This window comes from Filicampus tigris, chromosome 11, assembly GCF_054856515.1.
Source record: "Filicampus tigris isolate MCC_2025a chromosome 11, RoL_Ftig_1.0, whole genome shotgun sequence".
NCBI lineage: Eukaryota > Metazoa > Chordata > Actinopteri > Syngnathiformes > Syngnathidae > Filicampus > Filicampus tigris.
The window spans coordinates 14,300,051-14,319,680 of NC_141227.1; the positions used below are offsets into that span (position 1 = coordinate 14,300,051).

Below are 19,630 nucleotides of genomic sequence, written 5' to 3' on the forward strand. Positions count from 1 at the left end.
GGGCTCCTCAGTGTGATGTGTGAACAGATTTACAGGATAAGCCTAATATTTTACATGCCCAATGCTGTTAAAGTCTGTTACAGAATATTATTCAAACATTTTCACAACTCACACTTGATCTGTTGACATACACAAATATGTGAAGTGAAGTCAAGCATCGTATTATCCGCCGTTTTGTCTGCAGCTTCCTGGTTCACAGTGGATGCGCTTAACATCTTAACCAAAATTTTCAGTGTGAAAGATCCGACACATGACAAGGAAAAAAAGAACCATGTGTGCTTACTGCTCTTAGTGTGTGAGCAATATAGCACAATACACGCATAACAATGTCTGTTGTAGTATGAAAACACAAAGAATAAGAAGTAACGGCAAAAAAAACCAAGAAGTTTAGCTAACTGTTAGCTTATCTGATATTGCGGTTGCAAATTCTGCTTCTCATTTTTAGTGTGGTGAATAATTTTCTCATACAAACACTTACACAACCAGTTGCTCCGGCACACGCTACATGTCGCTTAATTGTCTATCGTTCCATTTAATTTCACAATCACAGAGTCACATGGCACAGATCTTTTCTGATTTTTTGTTTTCTGTTTTCTCAGCAAATCTGGCAGGAGAAAATCCACTTAACACACCCTATACCACAGGCTAATGGCTCAGGATAATCTGTCAGAGACATCTTGGAATCCGGCCTTTGCTGACTTTCATAGCAAAGGTGCTCAAATTAGGTCTGATTGTTGATCACTTTCTGATTCAAGTCGTGTGGGGAAAATGCCCTATTTCATTGACAAGTGAATTCAAAGTGGAGATTTATTTCGATCTTTGAGTCAGACTCAAACATCTATTACCTAAGCATCTAATCACCTCCCGACTCCAGCGTCCCGGTGGGCTGTGGCTCTGTGTCACTCGCATATAAAGAGAGATGAGATAATCTGCCAATTGCAGAGGTCCACTGTGGTGAGTGTATTGTCTGCGCTGAAGCTAATAAAGTCCAGTCATGCTGTCTGATCCTTGATCCCTGGCCGAGGTCCAGACCGGGCATACTGCTCTTGTCTCTCCACTTATCAACCCCACTCTGCCCCCTTCCAAATGTTGACAGGAGAGCTTCCAGAAGCCGCTTTGATCAGCGTCTGCCTGTCATTCAGCATTAGCTACCCCGGGGTTGCGGATCCTCTGTGGGGCCAGGATTCACCACACAAGGCTTTTGGAGTTCCATCTGAAGGCCTCGTGGCTGTGGAACAATCAGCTCTGTATAGCACATGAGGCGTCTGGGTGTGAGCAGACATCCTCTGGTGTGTGCCACATGTCTCACCCCTGACACTTTCACCACCCAATCTGTAGGGCCCTGACAACTTTATCTCCCGAACGTGGGCCCACGCCGTTAACAAAGATGTGTTGATGAGATCATAAGTGCCGCTGACACTTACACATGCTCCTTTAATGATCGTTTAATTGATCCAAATGACTTTTTCCAGGGCAGTCCTCCGAAAAAAAAGAGTGATGGCATCAGGTTATTGCCCCCAAGAGTTTTTAGGTTCAGCATCCAGCAACTTCGCTTATTTGCAGTTCCAATGGAATCACATCATTTGGACAACATATTGTTACTCCCATATAGCTGCCAAGCATGAGGTCAAGTCTGTGTTTTCAAATTTATCATATTCCTTATAGTGGTACAGTAATAGAGTAAGTCGTGTTAGGCTCAAACAACAATTTTTGTTGGGATGCATTGTGATCGTCGACGTCCAATGATTTTTAGTTATCATTGCAGCAAACGGTATTCAAATCGATTCACAACTTGCACTTTTCACATCATAGTCCAACAAATGAAATATATGATTCCCAATTATCAGGGTGTAGACTAGACCAGCGCGTTGACACAACGTATCAACCAACGGAAAGGTTTTCCTTTTTAGTTTGAAATGACATAGCTTAATCTTTATGCTCTCCACATATGCTTACGACACATTGTGAGTGCCATCCCAACATTACTCTCTGATAACAAAGTGCTGTGACCCATTCTGACTCAATGCAAAAATTCAGATTCGGCGTTCGTTTTCAATGGGAAATTCACAACTAATTTTGAGTCACCATCGATTCATGCACAGCCCTAGTACAAATAACAGTAATAGTTATAAACACATACTGCACTGCGAACGGACACTGTACCCCTATTTCTGAAAGGCTGAGCTACTTTAAGGACTATTCTTCCCCCTCAGGAAGTATTCAACAAAGGCCATTCAGTAGGAGCGGTCGCTGCTCTGGCCTTTACCGCAACCTTTTCTTCAGGTCGACAATGGACACCGCCAATCTTTCATACTGTACGTTTACTCTGTAGGCGACTCTGCCAGAGAAAACAGATCCCATTTAAACTCCGTGGATGGAAATGTTTGCTTTTGTGTCAGCGATTGCCAGAATCAAGAAATATCAAACTGATTCAACAAGACTTGGAAATATTGAAAAATGTTTCTTTTCAATCTCTAATTTCCTGAAATTCAGTTACCAGTCACTCAGTCACTCGCATGCTTTTTACCCACTGAAGCCCACAACTATGACTTCACCATGGCAATGGTCATGTCCAATTAGAGGTAGAGGAACGACAGGAGGGCCGAACCCCCCCACTAAACAGGGAAAATAGATATTGCAATTATGACTTTGCTCGAAGACTGGATTCACTCACTGCCTCTCTAAATGACAGAGACAGAAGCAAATTAGAGCGAATGGTCAATTTGACAGATCCTTCAAGATGTAGGATTTCAGAACCTCCCATCATATTCCCAATTCCTATAACATATCTGCTTTCTCATCAGAGCATAGTGATAAGATTTCTTTAATGAGCCTTGCGGCCATTCCGTATGGCTTGGCCCAACAGAAACAAACCTCATGAAAATCTCAGCAGGATATTATACTGACTGTGGGTGGGTATATCACATTCTAGTAAAACAAGGCAGATATAGCACATCCCACTGGAAAAATTACATGTTTCTCCCTTGTCAGACGTGCGCATGCAAAATAAAGGAAAAATGAAGTGTGAAGGAAGTGTCAAATAATTTTGCTTTGATATTGTTTTATAGTTAAATTACTCCAACTGACTCCCTTGTGAGTTTTGTATTTTCTATCAATATTGCGAAACCTCAGCAATTCCCTCTCACCAAAAAAAAACCCCCTCAGGCTTCACATTAATCATAACAATAAAACAAGGGTCGGTTTGTCAAGCGCGTTGACCCTTTTATAATGTTGTTTGACAACCACCAAAGGCACAAACCACATTGTGAAAGCCGCATAATTTAAAGGATTTAGCCGATCAATCTCGCAGTGTAATTTCCTCCAACCTGGCCCCAGCCCAATGGGGTTTAAGGGCAGCCCGCGTAAGGGAAGGTCACAGGGCCTATGGGACATGTTCAGGAAGTGGCAGCACACAGCTCAGCCTGTAATGAATATCACGGGCGTCAGAGTAAACATAACACCAGAAGTCATTGCTCACATCACACTCGCCCTGCAAGGCTCCGCACCGCCTGTAAACACTACGCGCTTGGTTAGTGGGCTCGTTGTTGCTGTTCACCACACAAGACTGGACCGTATGACTTCTATATACAGTGGAACAGTTAAATCCAAACACACCTTAGTTGGGACATTTTGGAATTTGATGAATTTCGGAAGAAAAATAGTCCTCTGAAGTGAGGCAAAAGTGAAGACTTTGATTATGACATCATGCAAGACATCAGCATAAAGCACATCTCAATTCAATGAGCATCAACTGGTTTTACATAGGCTTCTTTTTTTTTCTTTTTTTCACTATTTTGCAACACCGAATTCCAAATGATCTTAATCTCAACAAAGGGTGTTCAAAGAAAGCAAGGTGAGCAGAATATATGCAGGAAGTTAAAGATTTATTTATACTTGATATCAAATATACTAAATCGATAGTGGTGAAATTGTTTTTTACAATTGCATGATAGTTAAGAATGTTTAAACAATAGGATCGCCTCCGCCATCACTTTTGTAATTTGCTCCCACTGAGTGGCACAGCCATGAAGAGACAGTCTCCATGTGCCCATTTCCCAGTTAAGATGTTTACGAGCCAGATGCACCCACTTCATCCTAATCGAACCTGTCAGTGCATGACTGGTGCACCACATTTAAATGGAATGAGAGGACATTGATTGGCCATATCGAAGTTGATCACTGTCACTCCCACAGTGGCGCAGACTTCCTTCACTCAGATCAGCCAGCCTGCGCTTACCAAGGAGTAGGTCCAACCTTCCACAGGAATTACATTGTTTACGAAAATTTAGCACCACGTGTTTTATTGTTTTAATATTTATCATGTTCACATTATTCACATTATTGTATTCTATGACTTAGGAATGTTAAAATGTTTTGTTTTTTTTACTTACATTTTCCTGTACAGAAATAATGTTTTTATGTTGGCCACAGTTTGACCCTGGCATGGATTATTTCCATTGACATCATTTACAATGGGGCAAAATGCTTCCAAATCTAAACAAATAAAACGTCCACCATCTCCCTACAACGGATTGTGTAAGACTTTTCCACTAACAGCCGGGCTGGAAAAAGCACAAAAACTATGCGTTTACATTACTGGGGCACCTGTGGGTAAGTGATGAAGAATGATTCCGAGTCTGAGTCCCAACCAGCATAGGGAGCCTCCTTCTGCATCACCAATGCACTCAAGGCTGAGGTACCACAAAGCAATGTACCAGTCCCCCAAAACTGCTCATGAGTGTCACTAATTATAAAGTCAATGTGTACACCAGCACAAGCTAATCACATACAAAAGGTGTTTTGTTTGAGACTGTATGTATTAAATTCATCTACAATGGATGTATTAATTAAACAATCCGTTTCAAATTCTAGATGGTGTACGATTTGATTGAACTGTATAATACTGTGATGTTTTTTATGTTTTCCCCAAAATTTAGCTAGATAAGGCTGCCAAAATATTAGAAATACCTCTTAATAAGAAGCATTGCATAATGATGTATAGAACGAATGGTCATCATTGCAGCAATTTGTATTTATTTTTCTTCATCACAAATCAGTCTGTCTGCCTTGTGATTTTAGTGATGTTAAAAAAAAAAACTATCCCTGACAAAGCACAATGCATCTCGCTATATTTTTCCACAAGCCTTGAAAGCGCACGTGAAGCAAACTGAATTGGAATTGGTTAAGTGTCAATGAAAGATGAAATAATACTCCCACAGAGAGTTTACTCTGGGATGTTATTCCACACAAAAAGTCAGGATGTCGCGGCTCTCGTCCCAGTTCAAAAAGGCGCCACATCCAGCACCGTAAGGCCTGAGATTAGGGGGCCACCTGAGTGTTCGGGAGCGCTCAGTTGAAAGAGCCAAAGGAGAAAGAAAACCCCAAAACACAAACCTATTTATTGAGACAAATTCAGAGCAGGAAGAGAAATATTTGGTTAGCTCAGCAGCTAGCGGTCGGCGGCGTTGGATCAGTCCACGGTTGATGTGGGGGGGAACAGCCGGCCCTTTGTTTGCTAACAGAATGGTGCACTCCGTGGGGTCACTGCAGGAGGCCCAACATCAGTCAGAACAGACACGCACACATTCTCCTGCTAAGCACACATGGATGCATGCACATAGACACACACAAACCATAACATTCCACTACTTCTATGAATGTTTTATTAAGCATGTGAATGGGTCACAAAGTTACCCCACCGCCACCACGAAAACTACAGTCTCCATAGTCACACACCCACACATGCAAACACATTTTGGCCCTTTTCACGTACACATGTATAAAGATGAGGGGATGACAGCCACATGGATGGCTTCCTGGTCTTTCATTACCTTAAAACGCTTTTCCTAACTGACTAAAAAAAAAAAAAAAAAAAACATAAATCTTCAGTTGTAAATGTTAATAATTTACCAGGGCTTTGCATTTGGTTGCAGGCTTTGTGATATGCATTACTGGCTAGAGAATGTCATAGGAAATCATTTGGAAAAAGTCAGCAATATATCACATAAATTGACCATTTCTATAAAAGTGCATGCACAAAACCCTGAAGTCATAAAAAATATATCTGTCAAGTGTTGCTGCAATACACCCCACATGGACCGAAAACACAACATTTGGCCATAAATTCAAAGAAGTCCTCAAATTTCTTCTCCCAAAACCACAGGATCAAAGACTGTCATATGTGCAGTACATAATCCACTAAAGCAGTATTTCATGAACTTTTTCAGGATCCAGAACCACTAATCATCCATTTTCCACCCAGCTCCCTGAAGACAAAAGGATGACTACACGCTGGACTAGACATGTGCCAACCACCGTTCTTGTGAAGAGAGCATTGACTGGGAATCCATTCCATGACATCTACAGTACTGCAAAATGGTCAGCTATGTGAATCACTACACTCCCAATGGCCACCACTCCAACAACAAAAAGGATGCCTAGTCTCCATGTACACAAAAGCAAAAGGCTTGCCCACTCCTCCAACTCCACTCAAAACTTAAATAATATATTGTATCTCGTAAGTCAGTGTGGAACTTAAATATGTAGAATACAGAACTCCAAAATGACCACGTCAAGACCACTCATCTCCCTTGTAGATTTATTGTGGTTTCTTGCTCGTGTCTGTTATTAGACAGACATGAAAAAATGAGCCGATAGCGTCCAAAGCGGCCTTGTTGTATTATTGCCTTACTATTATCAAGTTACATGTTTACTTTCTTTTGACACTAACATGACATGTGCCTGCAGTCTACAGTATTTTGATGTTTGAACTACAAAATTCAAAGTTTTTCACAGACCTCTTGGTTTCTCGCAGACCACCCACCAGCGGGCTGCACGCCCTTCTTTGCGAAACGCTCCTCTTAAAGTTATTGAATGCTGTAACTGTAATGGGGTGAACGTCCCAATAGCACAAAAGCAAAGGAATCCACATTGTAAATAATTCAAGTTGCCTTCAAAAAGGACCCGTAATGCCCCCAAACAGCCCTTAAACCAGGAGTCACCAAACTTTTTTTAAGCTGCGACCTATTTCTTGATTAATGAAGGGCTACCAGTTTGAGACACACTACTGACAAAACAAATCTGCTCAAAACTCTTTATTCAATCATAGATTATTTATATTATTCACATGTTTTATCATTATTAATAATAATTAGTGCTATTCATTATTCGGCGGCACAGTAGTCGACTAGTTAGCACATCTGCCTCACAGTGCAGAGATCGTGAGTTTGAATCTGGCCCTGGCATTTCTGTATGAAGTTTGCATGTTCTCCCCGTGCCTACATGGGTTTTCTCCGGGTACTCCGGTTTCCCCCCACATTCCAAAAACGCTTGGTAGGTTAATTGGACACTCTAAATTACCCCTAAGTGTGAGTGCGAGTATTTGTTTGTATTTGTTTGTCTCTGTGTGCCCTGCGATTGGCTGGCAACCAATTCAGGGTGTGCTCCGGCGACTGTTGGGATAAGCACCAGCACGCCCACGACAATTGTGAGGATAAGTGGATTGGATAATGGATGGTTATTCATTATTTTTATACACTGACCATGTTAATACTTTATTACGTATATAAAATAATAAATATATGCAACACCTCTATTCTACTTCTTCTATTCTTCTCTGCCAGTGTTTACATGATCAAATGATCACTTCAACAACATTCCTCACAATGAAAATCACAATGTCTCATCACTGGTGACCTATTTTCAGAACAACTCCACGGGCTATTTAGGTGGTCTTTGGGGAAGACCTTGTACCTGAGGGCACCACGGTGGTGAACCCTGCTTTAAGCTAGTCATTGGTGCTTCCAGTCCAGAGACACCTATGTGTTCAAATGCAACCTGTTGTTTTGGCTGAGGTTATGTCCAGGGTAAATTCTTGTACACATGCTGGAGCATACGTTACACCACATGCCAACAATTAGCTCAAACTACCACTTCTTTATATTGGTGCACTCAAGACATTGCCCAGCGAGCCCATCCTCCCAATTTACACTGCCCTATTCTATTTAGTTGGTACAAGACAGTGATGAAAAGATGGCTCTTTTTGTAACCTGCTCCAATTCCCGCGAGCCCACACACAAACACTGATGCTGACCTCTTGACATGCCTCACTCATTGCAATACATAGGTGTTAAAGCAAGAGAATTTCCAGAACCAGGCATGTTAATTCCTCATGCACCTCCACACCCCTGCAGAGAGCAGAAAGCAAGTCCTGTTTGACTTGGACGGCCCTACAACCTCCGTGTTGAACAAGCTGTAACACACCACGGTCCAGAAACATAGTCTGAGTGGTCGGATACAACCGGACTCACACTTCACTGCTGAATTGATGCATGAATCATCCCATAAATGCTGGATTTAGTGGTCCACATCACATGTCATCATCAAAATGACGGATTATGTTCTGTCTAAGCCTCGTGTCTGGTCCTGCATTAGTCGATCAGCAACCCAGATGATGTGAAAATAGAAGGAATGATCCATATCCGTCAACCCCGGGCTTTGCTGAATCCTACAAAAATTGTAAATCGCCCGTACATTTCTGTATATAATCTTACACAGTATCTATATATAATCTTACAAAGTATTTATCGTTCAGCGGGAGAGTTGGGGGAAACGGAATGTGCATTTCTATATAGAATCTTACACAGTGTTTTTCGCTCAATGGGGGGCGTGTGGGGGGGGGGGGCGCTTTGCTCGTGAAGGTCAACCGAAATTTGCAGTCGGAATCTCTAACGGACGCTCCGGGTTAGGGCCGAAATGGGCAAGACGAGATCGGTAAATAAAAAAAACGGAGTTCTTAAAAAACAATTCCCCAAACAAAAATTGTTGTTACGGCGACGACAATTTGAAATGATCCAAAAATGTATAAAATAGGAGGAAAACGTATAAATTGACAGGTATGAATGATCTAATCTCTTCTGGGAAGATTTAGTGTGTGGGGGTGGAATTTTCATGCAACTACCCAGCAGAACATTTGTGAGCGTGGCTCACAATCGTTGTACTATAGTTCATCCCAAATGTGCGAGATTGAGGTCAGGGTTCTACACAGGTTCGTCCACATCAAATCCAAGCATGCCTTTGTGCACTGCGTCATAGTCATGCTGGAACAGACAAGTGGCTTCCTCAAACTGTTAACACAAGGTTGGACTCATACAATTGCCCAAAGTGTTTTAAGTGGTTGAGATGACGTATTAATAGTAATCATTGATTATCCATTACATCTACGAAGTTGCGATGCTGTTCATGTACGATCAAAACTACAAACCCAAACAAAACTAGTTGCCGGCTGACAGCCACGCAAACCTTTTGGACAGCCCCGCACACTGTGCAACACTACAGTCCCATTCGGCCTTGTCGGTAGTTGTGCGGGCCAAAGTGGGAATAAGGGGTGACTCAAAACCAAACCCCTGATTGACCAATTAATATTTCCCACCGGTGGAACCCAGTTGATGCTTTGGATTAATAGTGATTTTTTTAAAAAAATGTTTAGCTGCAATATATTGTGGTCAGCACCAACGCTGTAGTTGAATAAGAAAGAGTTATGCCTAAATAGTTTTGTCCATACTGTAAATAGCATTTAAATTAAATTACCTTGACTTAATGACTGCAAAGAAGCCTAAAAGTTGGAGAATACCGGAAATATTCAGCTAAATTGGACACTTTCCACTGTATTGAAAAAACTTTCAATGACATTTGTACTTTTTTTACTACTGCTTACTGTTAGTTTTTAATAGCACATTAAAAAGAAGATTTCACTAAACATAAGATGTAAGTATGTGTGTTTAAATTTACACATTCCAGTGGTTTTGGCCTCAAAGGTCCTGCGGTAGCCTAAATAAGTGTGCTGTGCACACATTGTTAAATTTAATTGATTTATTTTTTTAACCACATTAATACCATGGAAAGTTTCCAACATTGAAAATGATCCACAATTAATCTAATCTCATTTTGTGCATTGCATGCTAGTGTTTGAGACTAAATGAAGAACTCCTGCTTTTATCTTGATGGCGCTTGTGTCAGCTGCTTTCCACACAGTCCTGATGCCGAGAGCAATCATCTTAAGTAGATAAAGACCAGCGTTAATCTTGGACCGCCCTACATATTCAGGCTTAGAGGTCAAACAATAATAATGGTGTCATTATAGTGCTTGATCTTAAGTCTGGAAGACTCTCAAAGAAGTAGTGGTAGCTGTAGTTTGCCACGACAGAACTATGAGGGCTGCAAGACGCAGGAGCCTGAGGCTTCTTCCTTTTGATGCTTTCTTTGTGTTATTTTTTCATTTGGCTCATAACAAATGAGTGCTATTGTTTTTTCTGCAATTTCGTTGCATTGCTATTCCGGCATGCTACTTCTAAATAAACGCCTAAAAATTCAAGTTTAAGTTTGAGAGGGTGGCAGTATATTATTCAAGTTGAAGAAACCACCAGTAGTCATCAATCATTGATGGAGGGAGGCAGCATCCATGGTGTTTGGGTTCCTGTCACACTACAACCATAACTCCAGTGTCTCACAAACGAACACATTCACATACTTGGGGGCCAGAAAAGTGCTACTTTGCGTGTGTGTGAGTGTATGTGGGGTGTGTGCGTGCGTGCGTATGCGTACTGCATGTGTGGTGGTGACGGAGAGTGACCCGAGAGGCCCAGCTTGTTATAGCCTCTCTGCTGGAGACCACCACTTTCACAAAACGAGCATTGTCGTTATAATCTTCCAGACATTGCGGACACTCACAGAAAATGAAAATATCTTTTAACTTTAAAAAAAAAAAAAAAAAAATTGGACTAAACTATGGTTACTTTAAAAGGATGCAATAACATAACCGCAAATGTTTACCATTGACAGATGTACAGAAATTACCCTTTAAGAGTGTAATCTCACCACAGTCTTACACAATAAACCGCAAATTCACACCAAATGATGACTGTTAGGAACAATAGCCCTTGGGGGGTGAGTGCCACTATTATTGTAGGTGTTTCAATGCTAATTATGTGTGACTACAGACAATCAGAAGTTCTTACTGGAAATGTTAAGCGAGCTGGAAATGTTGGGTTGGAATTGCCAAATATAAAAAAGGTTCACAAGTGGCTTTGTTTGACCACTGCTAAACAAATGAGTGCAAATTGTGCTGTGGGACGCTATATGATGTGTCATAGTACCATAGCTACACCAGTACACTGAGAACACATCATCATGATGTGAAAAAGAGGAGAAAGAGGGGCGGGGTGTCAGCATCATGACCTCCACTGCTGGTTGCACAGGGCTTAACAGAGAGCTCTTTGGCCCCACTGGAGTGTACGTCAGCAGCTCGACAAACCTCACACACTCACGCATACATAGTCACGCACACACACACACACGCACACATACGTGGAAATAAAAGTAGCTGCGAGAACTGTTGGACCAGTTTCGCACATTCGGCGTGCACATGGAGGCTCATTGAGCAACGACGAGCACGTGAGAGGACAGCGTGGAACTTTAACGCACCATTTTGTCTTGACGCACCACTGGAGTTGACTTTTTTTTAAACTTTTTTTTTCGTCCCCATTCACGACATCACTCTTTCTTGAAGCCCCCACCAACACACCTCTAATAATTGCAGCGTTATTTAACGGCAGGTACGACGATGTTCTCCACGCACCTGCCCCTGCTAGTGTTGAAGTGTTTCGTCGGTGTGGCGTCGGTTCGGATAGCGCAGGGAGCAAGCTTCCCTCGGCCGCCCTCCTCAGGTGAACTGGACCAGGACGTGCTCCTCCAACACATGTCCAAACTACACGAGAGATGCAACAGGGAACAGCGCCTCAAAGAGGGAAACACGGCCAGGAGCTTCAGGGCACGCCGAGGTGAGTGAAATGCAACGAATATTAGGACATCCTTTTAAAAAATGAATTAATTAATACATGAATAAAATTACATCATTTGTAATAAATAATTGCATGCCAAGAAGACCAGAGCCCGGATTCAAACTTCTAACTACAGAACTGTGAGGTAGATGTGCTAACGACACCATGTCGCCACTTCCCTAACAAAACATAATTGGACCCAAAACAAGAGCAGAATAATGTAACAGTACAGTGTATTTATTATTGTGGCTGTTGATTCCAGTTGCGAAGTAGTACATCATATTGGGAGTTTCATATATGTTTATAATAATTCTCTTGAAAATGAGAATTTAGGTAAAGAGAATATTAGAATGGTGCAATGACATTCCAAACCACTGTTTAAAAAAACACATAACCAAATATATTGTTATAAATACCTCTCAAAACTGTTTTTTTGTTGTTGTAGTTAATGTTGTATTATAGCTCATTAACGTGTTTAAGTGTATCTAATTTTGTGGCCGGGCAGTGTATGTTACAAGCTCTCAGCAGGGCTCCATGACTCAGCCAGGCGCGCTAAATAGGTGTGATTGTTTTGGAACAGTCTGAGAATGTATTTAAATGATGCTGGGACGGTGCAGCAGCTGCCTCCCCTCTGCTGAGGGTCCCATCCATTACCCACAGAAAAAAAAAAAGGCCTGTGATACCCTGCGAGCCATGCCCGACTTCATGTCTGGTTAAACCTCAGAGTGGCGCCTCAGAGTGTCATTGTCATGGATTCTGTGTTTGTGTTGTGGCTCCAGGACATGTGTGACACCACGTCACGGAGCCAAGAGGGCAGCTTAGTCACAGCACTTCTGATGCTGTTTTTATAACTCATTTATATCCCATGTACTTCTCACATAGCGTAACATAACAAGCGCATATTTTGACTGCGATGTCCTGGTGTAATCTAAGGAGAGATGTGAGGGACTTCTCACAACAATGAAAGAGCTGTTAAAACAGTCGATTGTGTCGCGGTGCCTGCATGGGCACAGGGTGCAGGTTGTATTAAAAGGCTTAGAGCGAAGCTTGAGGTAAGCATTTCCATATGCAGGCTGAATCTGAGGTAATGTATATCTCCTGAGTCAGTCCATACTTCCGTTGAACTCTTACACAATGAACAATAAGTCTGCTGTTGAAGTTAATGTTCATCATGAATCTGGAGAGCTCCCCGCTTCAACCTCCTCCCCTGCCACCCACATCCCCCCAGAGTCTGGTTCCTCTTACAGGGCGGCTTCTGCAGGCACGTCCCAGCCACTCAGTCTGCTCATGTAACACAGGCTTTAACAAGGGAACGTGTTTAATTGCACCACTTTAGATTGTGTGAAGTACAATTTGTTATCGATTTACAGATCTCTCCGGTATTTTCACATGACTTTATCAACTTTTACAGTGAAAATTAAAGTTCAAATGAGGTTCCGTTGCAGGCCACCATTCCATTCCTGTTTTGGAAAAGATTTTTATCATCATACTGATGAAAAACACTTTTTTCACCAACCCAGTGAACCTGTCCAAAACCAACGTTCAAGAATGATGGAAAGTATGAAACAAATATTGGCTGATTGGGCCATGTTAAAACAAAAACATGGAAGAACCTGTACGTTGCAAAACAACATGTTCTAGTGTGATACTATTTGTTTTTATATAAATTCTCAAAATATGCCTTTGAAGCCAAGTTGCAGAGAATTATATACAGGTATTGTGCTACTTTTCACATAAGTAGAAAAGAGCCAAATAAAAGAGAAAGCCATTTGGCGACTCATGAAAGAAGAAGCACCAGCTTGGGGCCTCAACCAACTGACAGAGCGACAATACACGGTATCCTTAGTTTAGGACGGTCCTAGAAAGCTGTTGTGAGGTTTTGAACTGTGATCAATGAATTAGTTTGCGCAACAGCATAAGAATATGATGTCACATGGCACACACTCAGTTACCATTATTCTTCATGTTTTTCATTTGATTGTTTTATATGTATGGTCTAGAAGTGTTTTTCCCCTACAAATATGTACTGGTACTTATTCAACTACTGTGTTAAAGGGAAGACAACTCAAAAATGTTCTTTACAAGAATATGTAGTATCTAATATTGCATTTATGGAATATGAGTTAAGCAGTTAAATACACACGGTTTTATACAGTTCAGGAGGCAGCCATTTTGTCACTTTCTGTCGACTGAAAATGACATCACAGTTGCTCAAGGCTCAGATAACGACCAATCATGGCTCAGCTTCAGAAAACAGGTGAGCCGTGATTGGTTGTTACCTGAGCCCTCAGCAACTGTGATGTCATTTTCAGTCGAGAAAAGTGACAAAATTGTCACCCCCTGAGATGGCTAAAAACAGGTGGATTTTTCTACTTAACTCATATTCCAAAAAGGCAAAATATTAATCAGAATGCCATGTTTAGACTACTGAAGGCACATAGAACATATTAATGCAAAGATTTTTAGAGGGCTGACTTCCACGTTAATGCAGGTTAGTGATAGAATATGGTGCATTGTGACCGATATGTACAAATGCGTGGAAAAAGGTGTCAAATTCCATGGTCAATGAGAACACCCTGTACAGAGAGACGCGAGACAACAATTCTTTAAGTAATGAAAGAGTAGGGTAAAAATTCTAGTCATATATAGAAATGTTGGCCTGCTAAGAAAGGATTACCCATCATAGAATCCATACGGAGCTTTTGGCAGTGTTGTATGCTCTATAAAAGTGACTGGGCCAAGTTGGAAGATGTGAAGTGTTGACATATGCGTATTAATTGATGGATTGTCTTTGCAGTGCCATCTGACCTCAGGACAGTGTACAATCTAAACCTCACAAGCCTCCAGGACTCTGAGCTCATCCTGTCAGCCACATTCCACTTCCTGCTAGGACGGCTCCCTCCTCAAAAAGCGTGGATCTGTAAACGCTTCAAGAGCGCATCCTGCCGGTCCTCCAACACGCAGCCAACTACGCCCACCAGCCTGCTCCTTCGCGCTGTCTCCTTAGGGTCGGGAGTCAGTTCTGGGTCAAACGGGTCATTCCTAGGCAATGTGACCTTCCACCCCCACAGGAGAGGGGTGTGGCAGATGAAAGACGTGACCCAGGTCATAAAGGAGGCGAGGGACAAGGGTCATCACCTAGTGTCAGTGGAGTTGGACTTAGGGCAGCAGTACCTGAGGAAATCAGAGGAATCAGGCATGGCCTACCTGTTAGTCTACGCAGATGACCTCGCCTTGGCAGAACCTAACAGTGTGTACCCAAGTCTTCAGAGATATGACCCGTCCTCTGAGGGTGGCGAGCCCTCGCAGTCCCCGGACCTCATGTATGGGCCCAATTTCTCACCACAGTTGAAAGGACGTGTGAGGAGGGAAGCAACTGTTCTCCCAGACTCCATACAGAACAATGAGCTACCTGAAGTTGACTACAAGACTGATGGATACAGGAAGGACGACCTTTGGGAGAGCTTATGGTATCCGGCCATCAAACCCAAACTGAAGACTGGGAAGCAGGAAAAGAGAAAGAAAAGCCACGAGGAAGGGGGCAAGCAAGGCAGAGGAGGACATGATCAAGAAGAACCTACAGAGAGACCATCAGATAGATCTAGCCGCACCCAAGTGGTGGATCGTCGAAGGCAAGAGCAGAGACATGAGGTGAGGGATGTAAGGAAGCCCAACAAGGGAAGTGGTCATCACTCCCGCTCACCTGTTTTGTATTTTGATGATGCTACCATGCGGAAGGCCAGAAGAAAGCAATGGGGAGACACTCGGCACCAGAGCTGCTCCAGAAAGAACCTCAGAGTGGATTTCGCAGACATCGGCTGGAGCGAGTGGATCATAGCACCCAAGGCCTTTGACGCCTACTACTGCTCAGGCACATGTGGTTTCCCAATGCCCAAGGTAAGAGCACATACACAGAATCAGCCTACTTTGTCTCATTTAGTCCAATATGAGCCACACTACCTTAACCTCTGCTCTAACTATTGCCAGGTGGTGAGGCCCTCAAACCACGCCACAATCCAAAGCATAGTCCGAGCTGTCGGGATTATTTCCGGGGTTCCGGAGCCTTGCTGTGTACCGGAGAAGATGAGTCCTCTGGCAGTGCTTTACCAAGAAGAATCCAAGGATCTGGTGCTCAAGATTTACCCCAATATGTCTGTCCAGACCTGCTCCTGCAGGTGAAATGATAACAATGAGGGATAAGGACAGCACAGGAGTGATGTAGAGTGAAACAAAAAAAGACGAAAAAATGGAGAATGAACAATAACTTTTAGTCATTCTGGCTTGGCGATATTTGTGCAGGAAGACAGACTGAAGAACACTTATTCCGATGTTGTCTGTCCAGCAGCTGCAGGCTCTTTCTCTCGTCTCTACATTTGTGAAGCCAACATTTCCATGAAAGAATCAATTTGTCATAGTGATACAGTTAACTTATACAGCAACTTCTCTATTTATGCTTGTGTAGTTTGTGCAGCTGCACCTATTTCAAGGCATCCATTATGATACCACTTTGCGATAAAGGCAGTAGATTGTGCCGTGTATCCTAAAAATTGAATTTGTAACAACTGGAAATCGTTCTCATCTAAAGTATTATGATAAAAGCAGGAATATTTTATTTTTTCCCAGTAAAAAGGCTATAAGATACTGTTTTAGATGTTACTTTGTACATATGTGTTTAAATTATGAAAAGGTCAAAGGTAGGCGTCTATAAAGGTAGTATAAAATAGTAATTTAATCCAACACTAGTATATATTTTAAAAAATAATTTTGTCTGTGTTATTCTTTGCTCTATACTGGGTTTGTGGGGGCAGGGGGCATTTTGTCAAAACAAACCTAAAAGGCACCACTGTTCAAAAAGAAGTGACTACAAAGGCAGGAAGATTCCACTCCAAGATACCTTCCCCTCCCCCCAGCCTCCCCAAGCCTCTTGACCTATTATTGCCCCCCACCAAAGGCTCCAATGTCTGTTGTCCACCAAATAATGTGACTGATGTGGCCGTGGTGGATTAATGGTTGATGGAGGAAACCGGCATGCGCTAATTAAGACGTCAGCCACTTGAACTTCAAAACATGGAGCACTTCCTCTTTCCAACCCAGGAACCCCACCACCACTACCACCACCCCCCAGTACTAAATGCAGGATGTTGTTCTCAAAGGACTATCTGCAGGACTGCAAAAAATCCTGAGAATCTGTGTTTTTAAGAGGGAGTCTTCGTGTCTGAAACTGTCAATGAAATGACAGAGGGTGCGTCTTGATTATTCAACTATTATTACACGGCGGTTCCTTTGCCGTCGGTGTACAAAAGTTGGCACGGAGCTGCACATCTGTTTGCAACAACAGAGTGCTTTGAAGTTTGCCTTCGCCGACAGTGGATGGTCATTTTGTCTCTAAAAGACATGTCGTAAGCACTTGGGGACAGACAATTCTGTTTACTGCAGTCAAGAGCTCTCTCGGAAAGCGTGCGTATCCGAACGGTGTTTTGCCAGCAACATTAACTTCTGCCACCTCAAATGCAAACTTGTTTCTGTTGTGTATCACTTTGTCAAATGTTTTGCAACAATCTCGTGTACAGTATGTCACATTGTCTAATATGAGTTGCAGGTCTTACTGTGTTTTTTAATATCAGACTGGGCAGTAAAAAGACTCGACATCGAAGAGATACATATAAATACCATAGAAATTCACTCTTCTGTCTGTATTTACTTGTGATACCAAGGCACTGCATCAGTACTGATTTTCCGAGGAAGAAAAACAAAGCAAATCTGGATTTGTGTCATTTTATAATGTATAGATTAAACTATACACAGTATTGTGTCAGTGCTATTTTAAATGGACAATGTATTTTAATGTACTGGAATAAAATGTGTATTTTATCTAAAAGTGGTACTTTTATTATTGCAATGTGGTACTACTGTAACATTGAGGTGTCTGGACTAAAGTGTTAATGTAATTTGCAATGTTCCTCACAGGAAATGTAAGCTCTACAGCTCTATGGATGATGATTATCCATCCATCCATTATCTAAACCGGTTAAACTGTTAACTTGAAGATGAGATTTGGGGGTTTCAATTGTGTTTAAATTATAAAGATGACAGCAATGACAGTCGTCGCAAATCTATCTGAATAGTCCACTTAGATGACTTAGTCATAACTTAGAAAGTTCACTTTTTTTCCACTTGTTTCCTGACTGAACCCTTTTACAGTCTGGACCTACAGTTCACTATTACATCATGAACCCAGTGTCAACCACAATCTGAGTCACAGGAGAGTACTTACAGTGGTCAGTTCCAGTCGACAAAACCACAGCAAGGACCTGTGTTCACAACTCAATATCTATGTGCCAAGAAGAAATTAGCCAAGCCAGAAACCAAGAAGAAAATATTTGTTTTCCCGAAAAATGACTCCTCAATTAACAAAAAAAGAAATAAACCCATTGTTGGACCACAGAGGATTTTCTGTCTGGGCTGAAATGTTAATTCCTCACATGGTTGCTTAGCTCAGAGAAATTAGGATGAAGCTGATTGACCACTTAATAGTGTAAACCTCGGTCTACAGTTATAATTTACCGGATAACATTAAAATACCTACTTTTGGATTTGCACTATTCCTAAAACAACCATAAAAAGGGGGGTAGTATATGGCAAGCACACTTGAAAGAACAGGACTGTTTTGGAGTACTGTGTGGGATTTTCTCCCCTAGTTGCACTGACAGTGGTGGGTAACATTTAATGTCTAACTGAATTTCAGCATTAAAATCATCTGTGAACAATTCTATTTTCGCAAAAAGGGCAATGAACTCCATGGCTGGTTAATCAACTTACCGGAGTTGTGGGCAGAACAAATCATTGAGGACCAACCAAGCGTGCATTCTATGTTTTACATCTCACATTAAAACATACTCTGAACTGGCTGGAGTACAATATTTGGCTTTCCCTTCAACTTCAGACCTCCTTCATGCCTCATTTACCTGCCACAGAGGGACCAATTTATGTCCATTTGTCCAAAGCTTGCTGTGATAAGAGGAAGAAATAAAAACTATTTATATATGACTATGGGGTTGCGTGGATTTAATTCAAGTTTGCAGATGAACGACAACGGTAAAGATATTGTTTCCAGAAGCTGGTCTACTGCTCAGGTTGGAAAACAGGTTTTCAGGTTTCAGCTTCATCTGATTTCAGTTCATTTGTTAATAGTATTTGTGCTGCAACTATGGCATCATATTGTAAGAAACGCCATGCAGTACCTAAAATGGTTTCAATGAAGCGCTAGACAGTAAAAATCGACATTTACAAAGATAATGTGATGTTTTGACTGATTTCCCAGAGACGCTTACAATGTGTTTATTATTGTGGCTGCAGTTAGTGCGTCATACTGAGAGATGTTTGTAGAATTTTTTTCTCCCCTTCAGAGAAAAAAACCTGAGAGGAGGTTTTTTTTTTCTCCTCTCAGAGAAAAAAATAAGGTAACAACAGTAGAATGCAGCACGTTTCAGCACTATAAAACTAAAGAAATAAATAAACACAATAGGAAACTAATATATTTTAAGTAGTTTTGGTGTAGCCCCTCTGCCTTTTAACTCTCAACGGGTGAACCTAATGTAAACCTTTTATTCTATTTTTGCAATTGGTGGTAGATGCAGGACCTCACAGACAAACACACAAATAGGCTTGAGCTGGAGTCTACTGCAGCTGAATTTGGCCGACAGTCCGGATAACTCACTAGCCAATCACAGGGCACATATAGAAAGCCACTCACACACGCATCTAGATCTATTGACCATTTTGAATTTTCAATG

General features: G+C 41.8%; 2 protein-coding genes across 3 annotated transcripts in view; one reads left to right on the forward strand and one right to left on the reverse strand.

Moving 5' to 3' along the window:
* Positions 1-11,747, reverse strand: part of mapk8a (mitogen-activated protein kinase 8a) — a 78,353-nt gene extending 66,606 nt beyond the window's left edge. Inside the window, exon 1 of the mRNA XM_086046054.1 lies at positions 11,636-11,747. The gene's annotated coding sequence lies outside the window, so the exon portion shown is untranslated. The remainder of the gene's footprint in view (positions 1-11,635) is intronic.
* On the forward strand, positions 11,263-17,715 carry gdf10a (growth differentiation factor 10a). Of its 2 annotated transcripts, XM_086046058.1 has the most exons (4): positions 11,263-11,837; positions 14,635-15,488; positions 15,576-15,734; positions 15,825-17,715. In XM_086046058.1, exons 1-4 carry the CDS (start codon positions 11,621-11,623, stop codon positions 16,014-16,016), a joined length of 1,422 nt encoding a protein of 473 aa, XP_085902184.1. In that variant the 5' UTR covers positions 11,263-11,620; the 3' UTR covers positions 16,017-17,715. The 2 variants fall into 2 exon arrangements, with proteins under 2 accessions (XP_085902184.1, XP_085902183.1); XM_086046057.1 differs by having other exon boundaries at positions 14,635-15,734.
* Positions 17,716-19,630: the final 1,915 nt, after the last annotated feature.

Bases quoted from the DNA above. Each gene is read 5' to 3' on its own strand.
- gdf10a (XM_086046057.1), top strand. From the start codon at position 11,621: ATGTTCTCCACGCACCTGCCCCTGCTAGTGTTGAAGTGTTTCGTCGGT. The intron at 11,838-14,634 runs GTGAGTGAAATG...TTGTCTTTGCAG, and splicing joins GAGCTTCAGGGCACGCCGAG to TGCCATCTGACCTCAGGACA. The intron at 15,735-15,824 runs GTAAGAGCACAT...AACTATTGCCAG, and splicing joins GTGGTTTCCCAATGCCCAAG to GTGGTGAGGCCCTCAAACCA.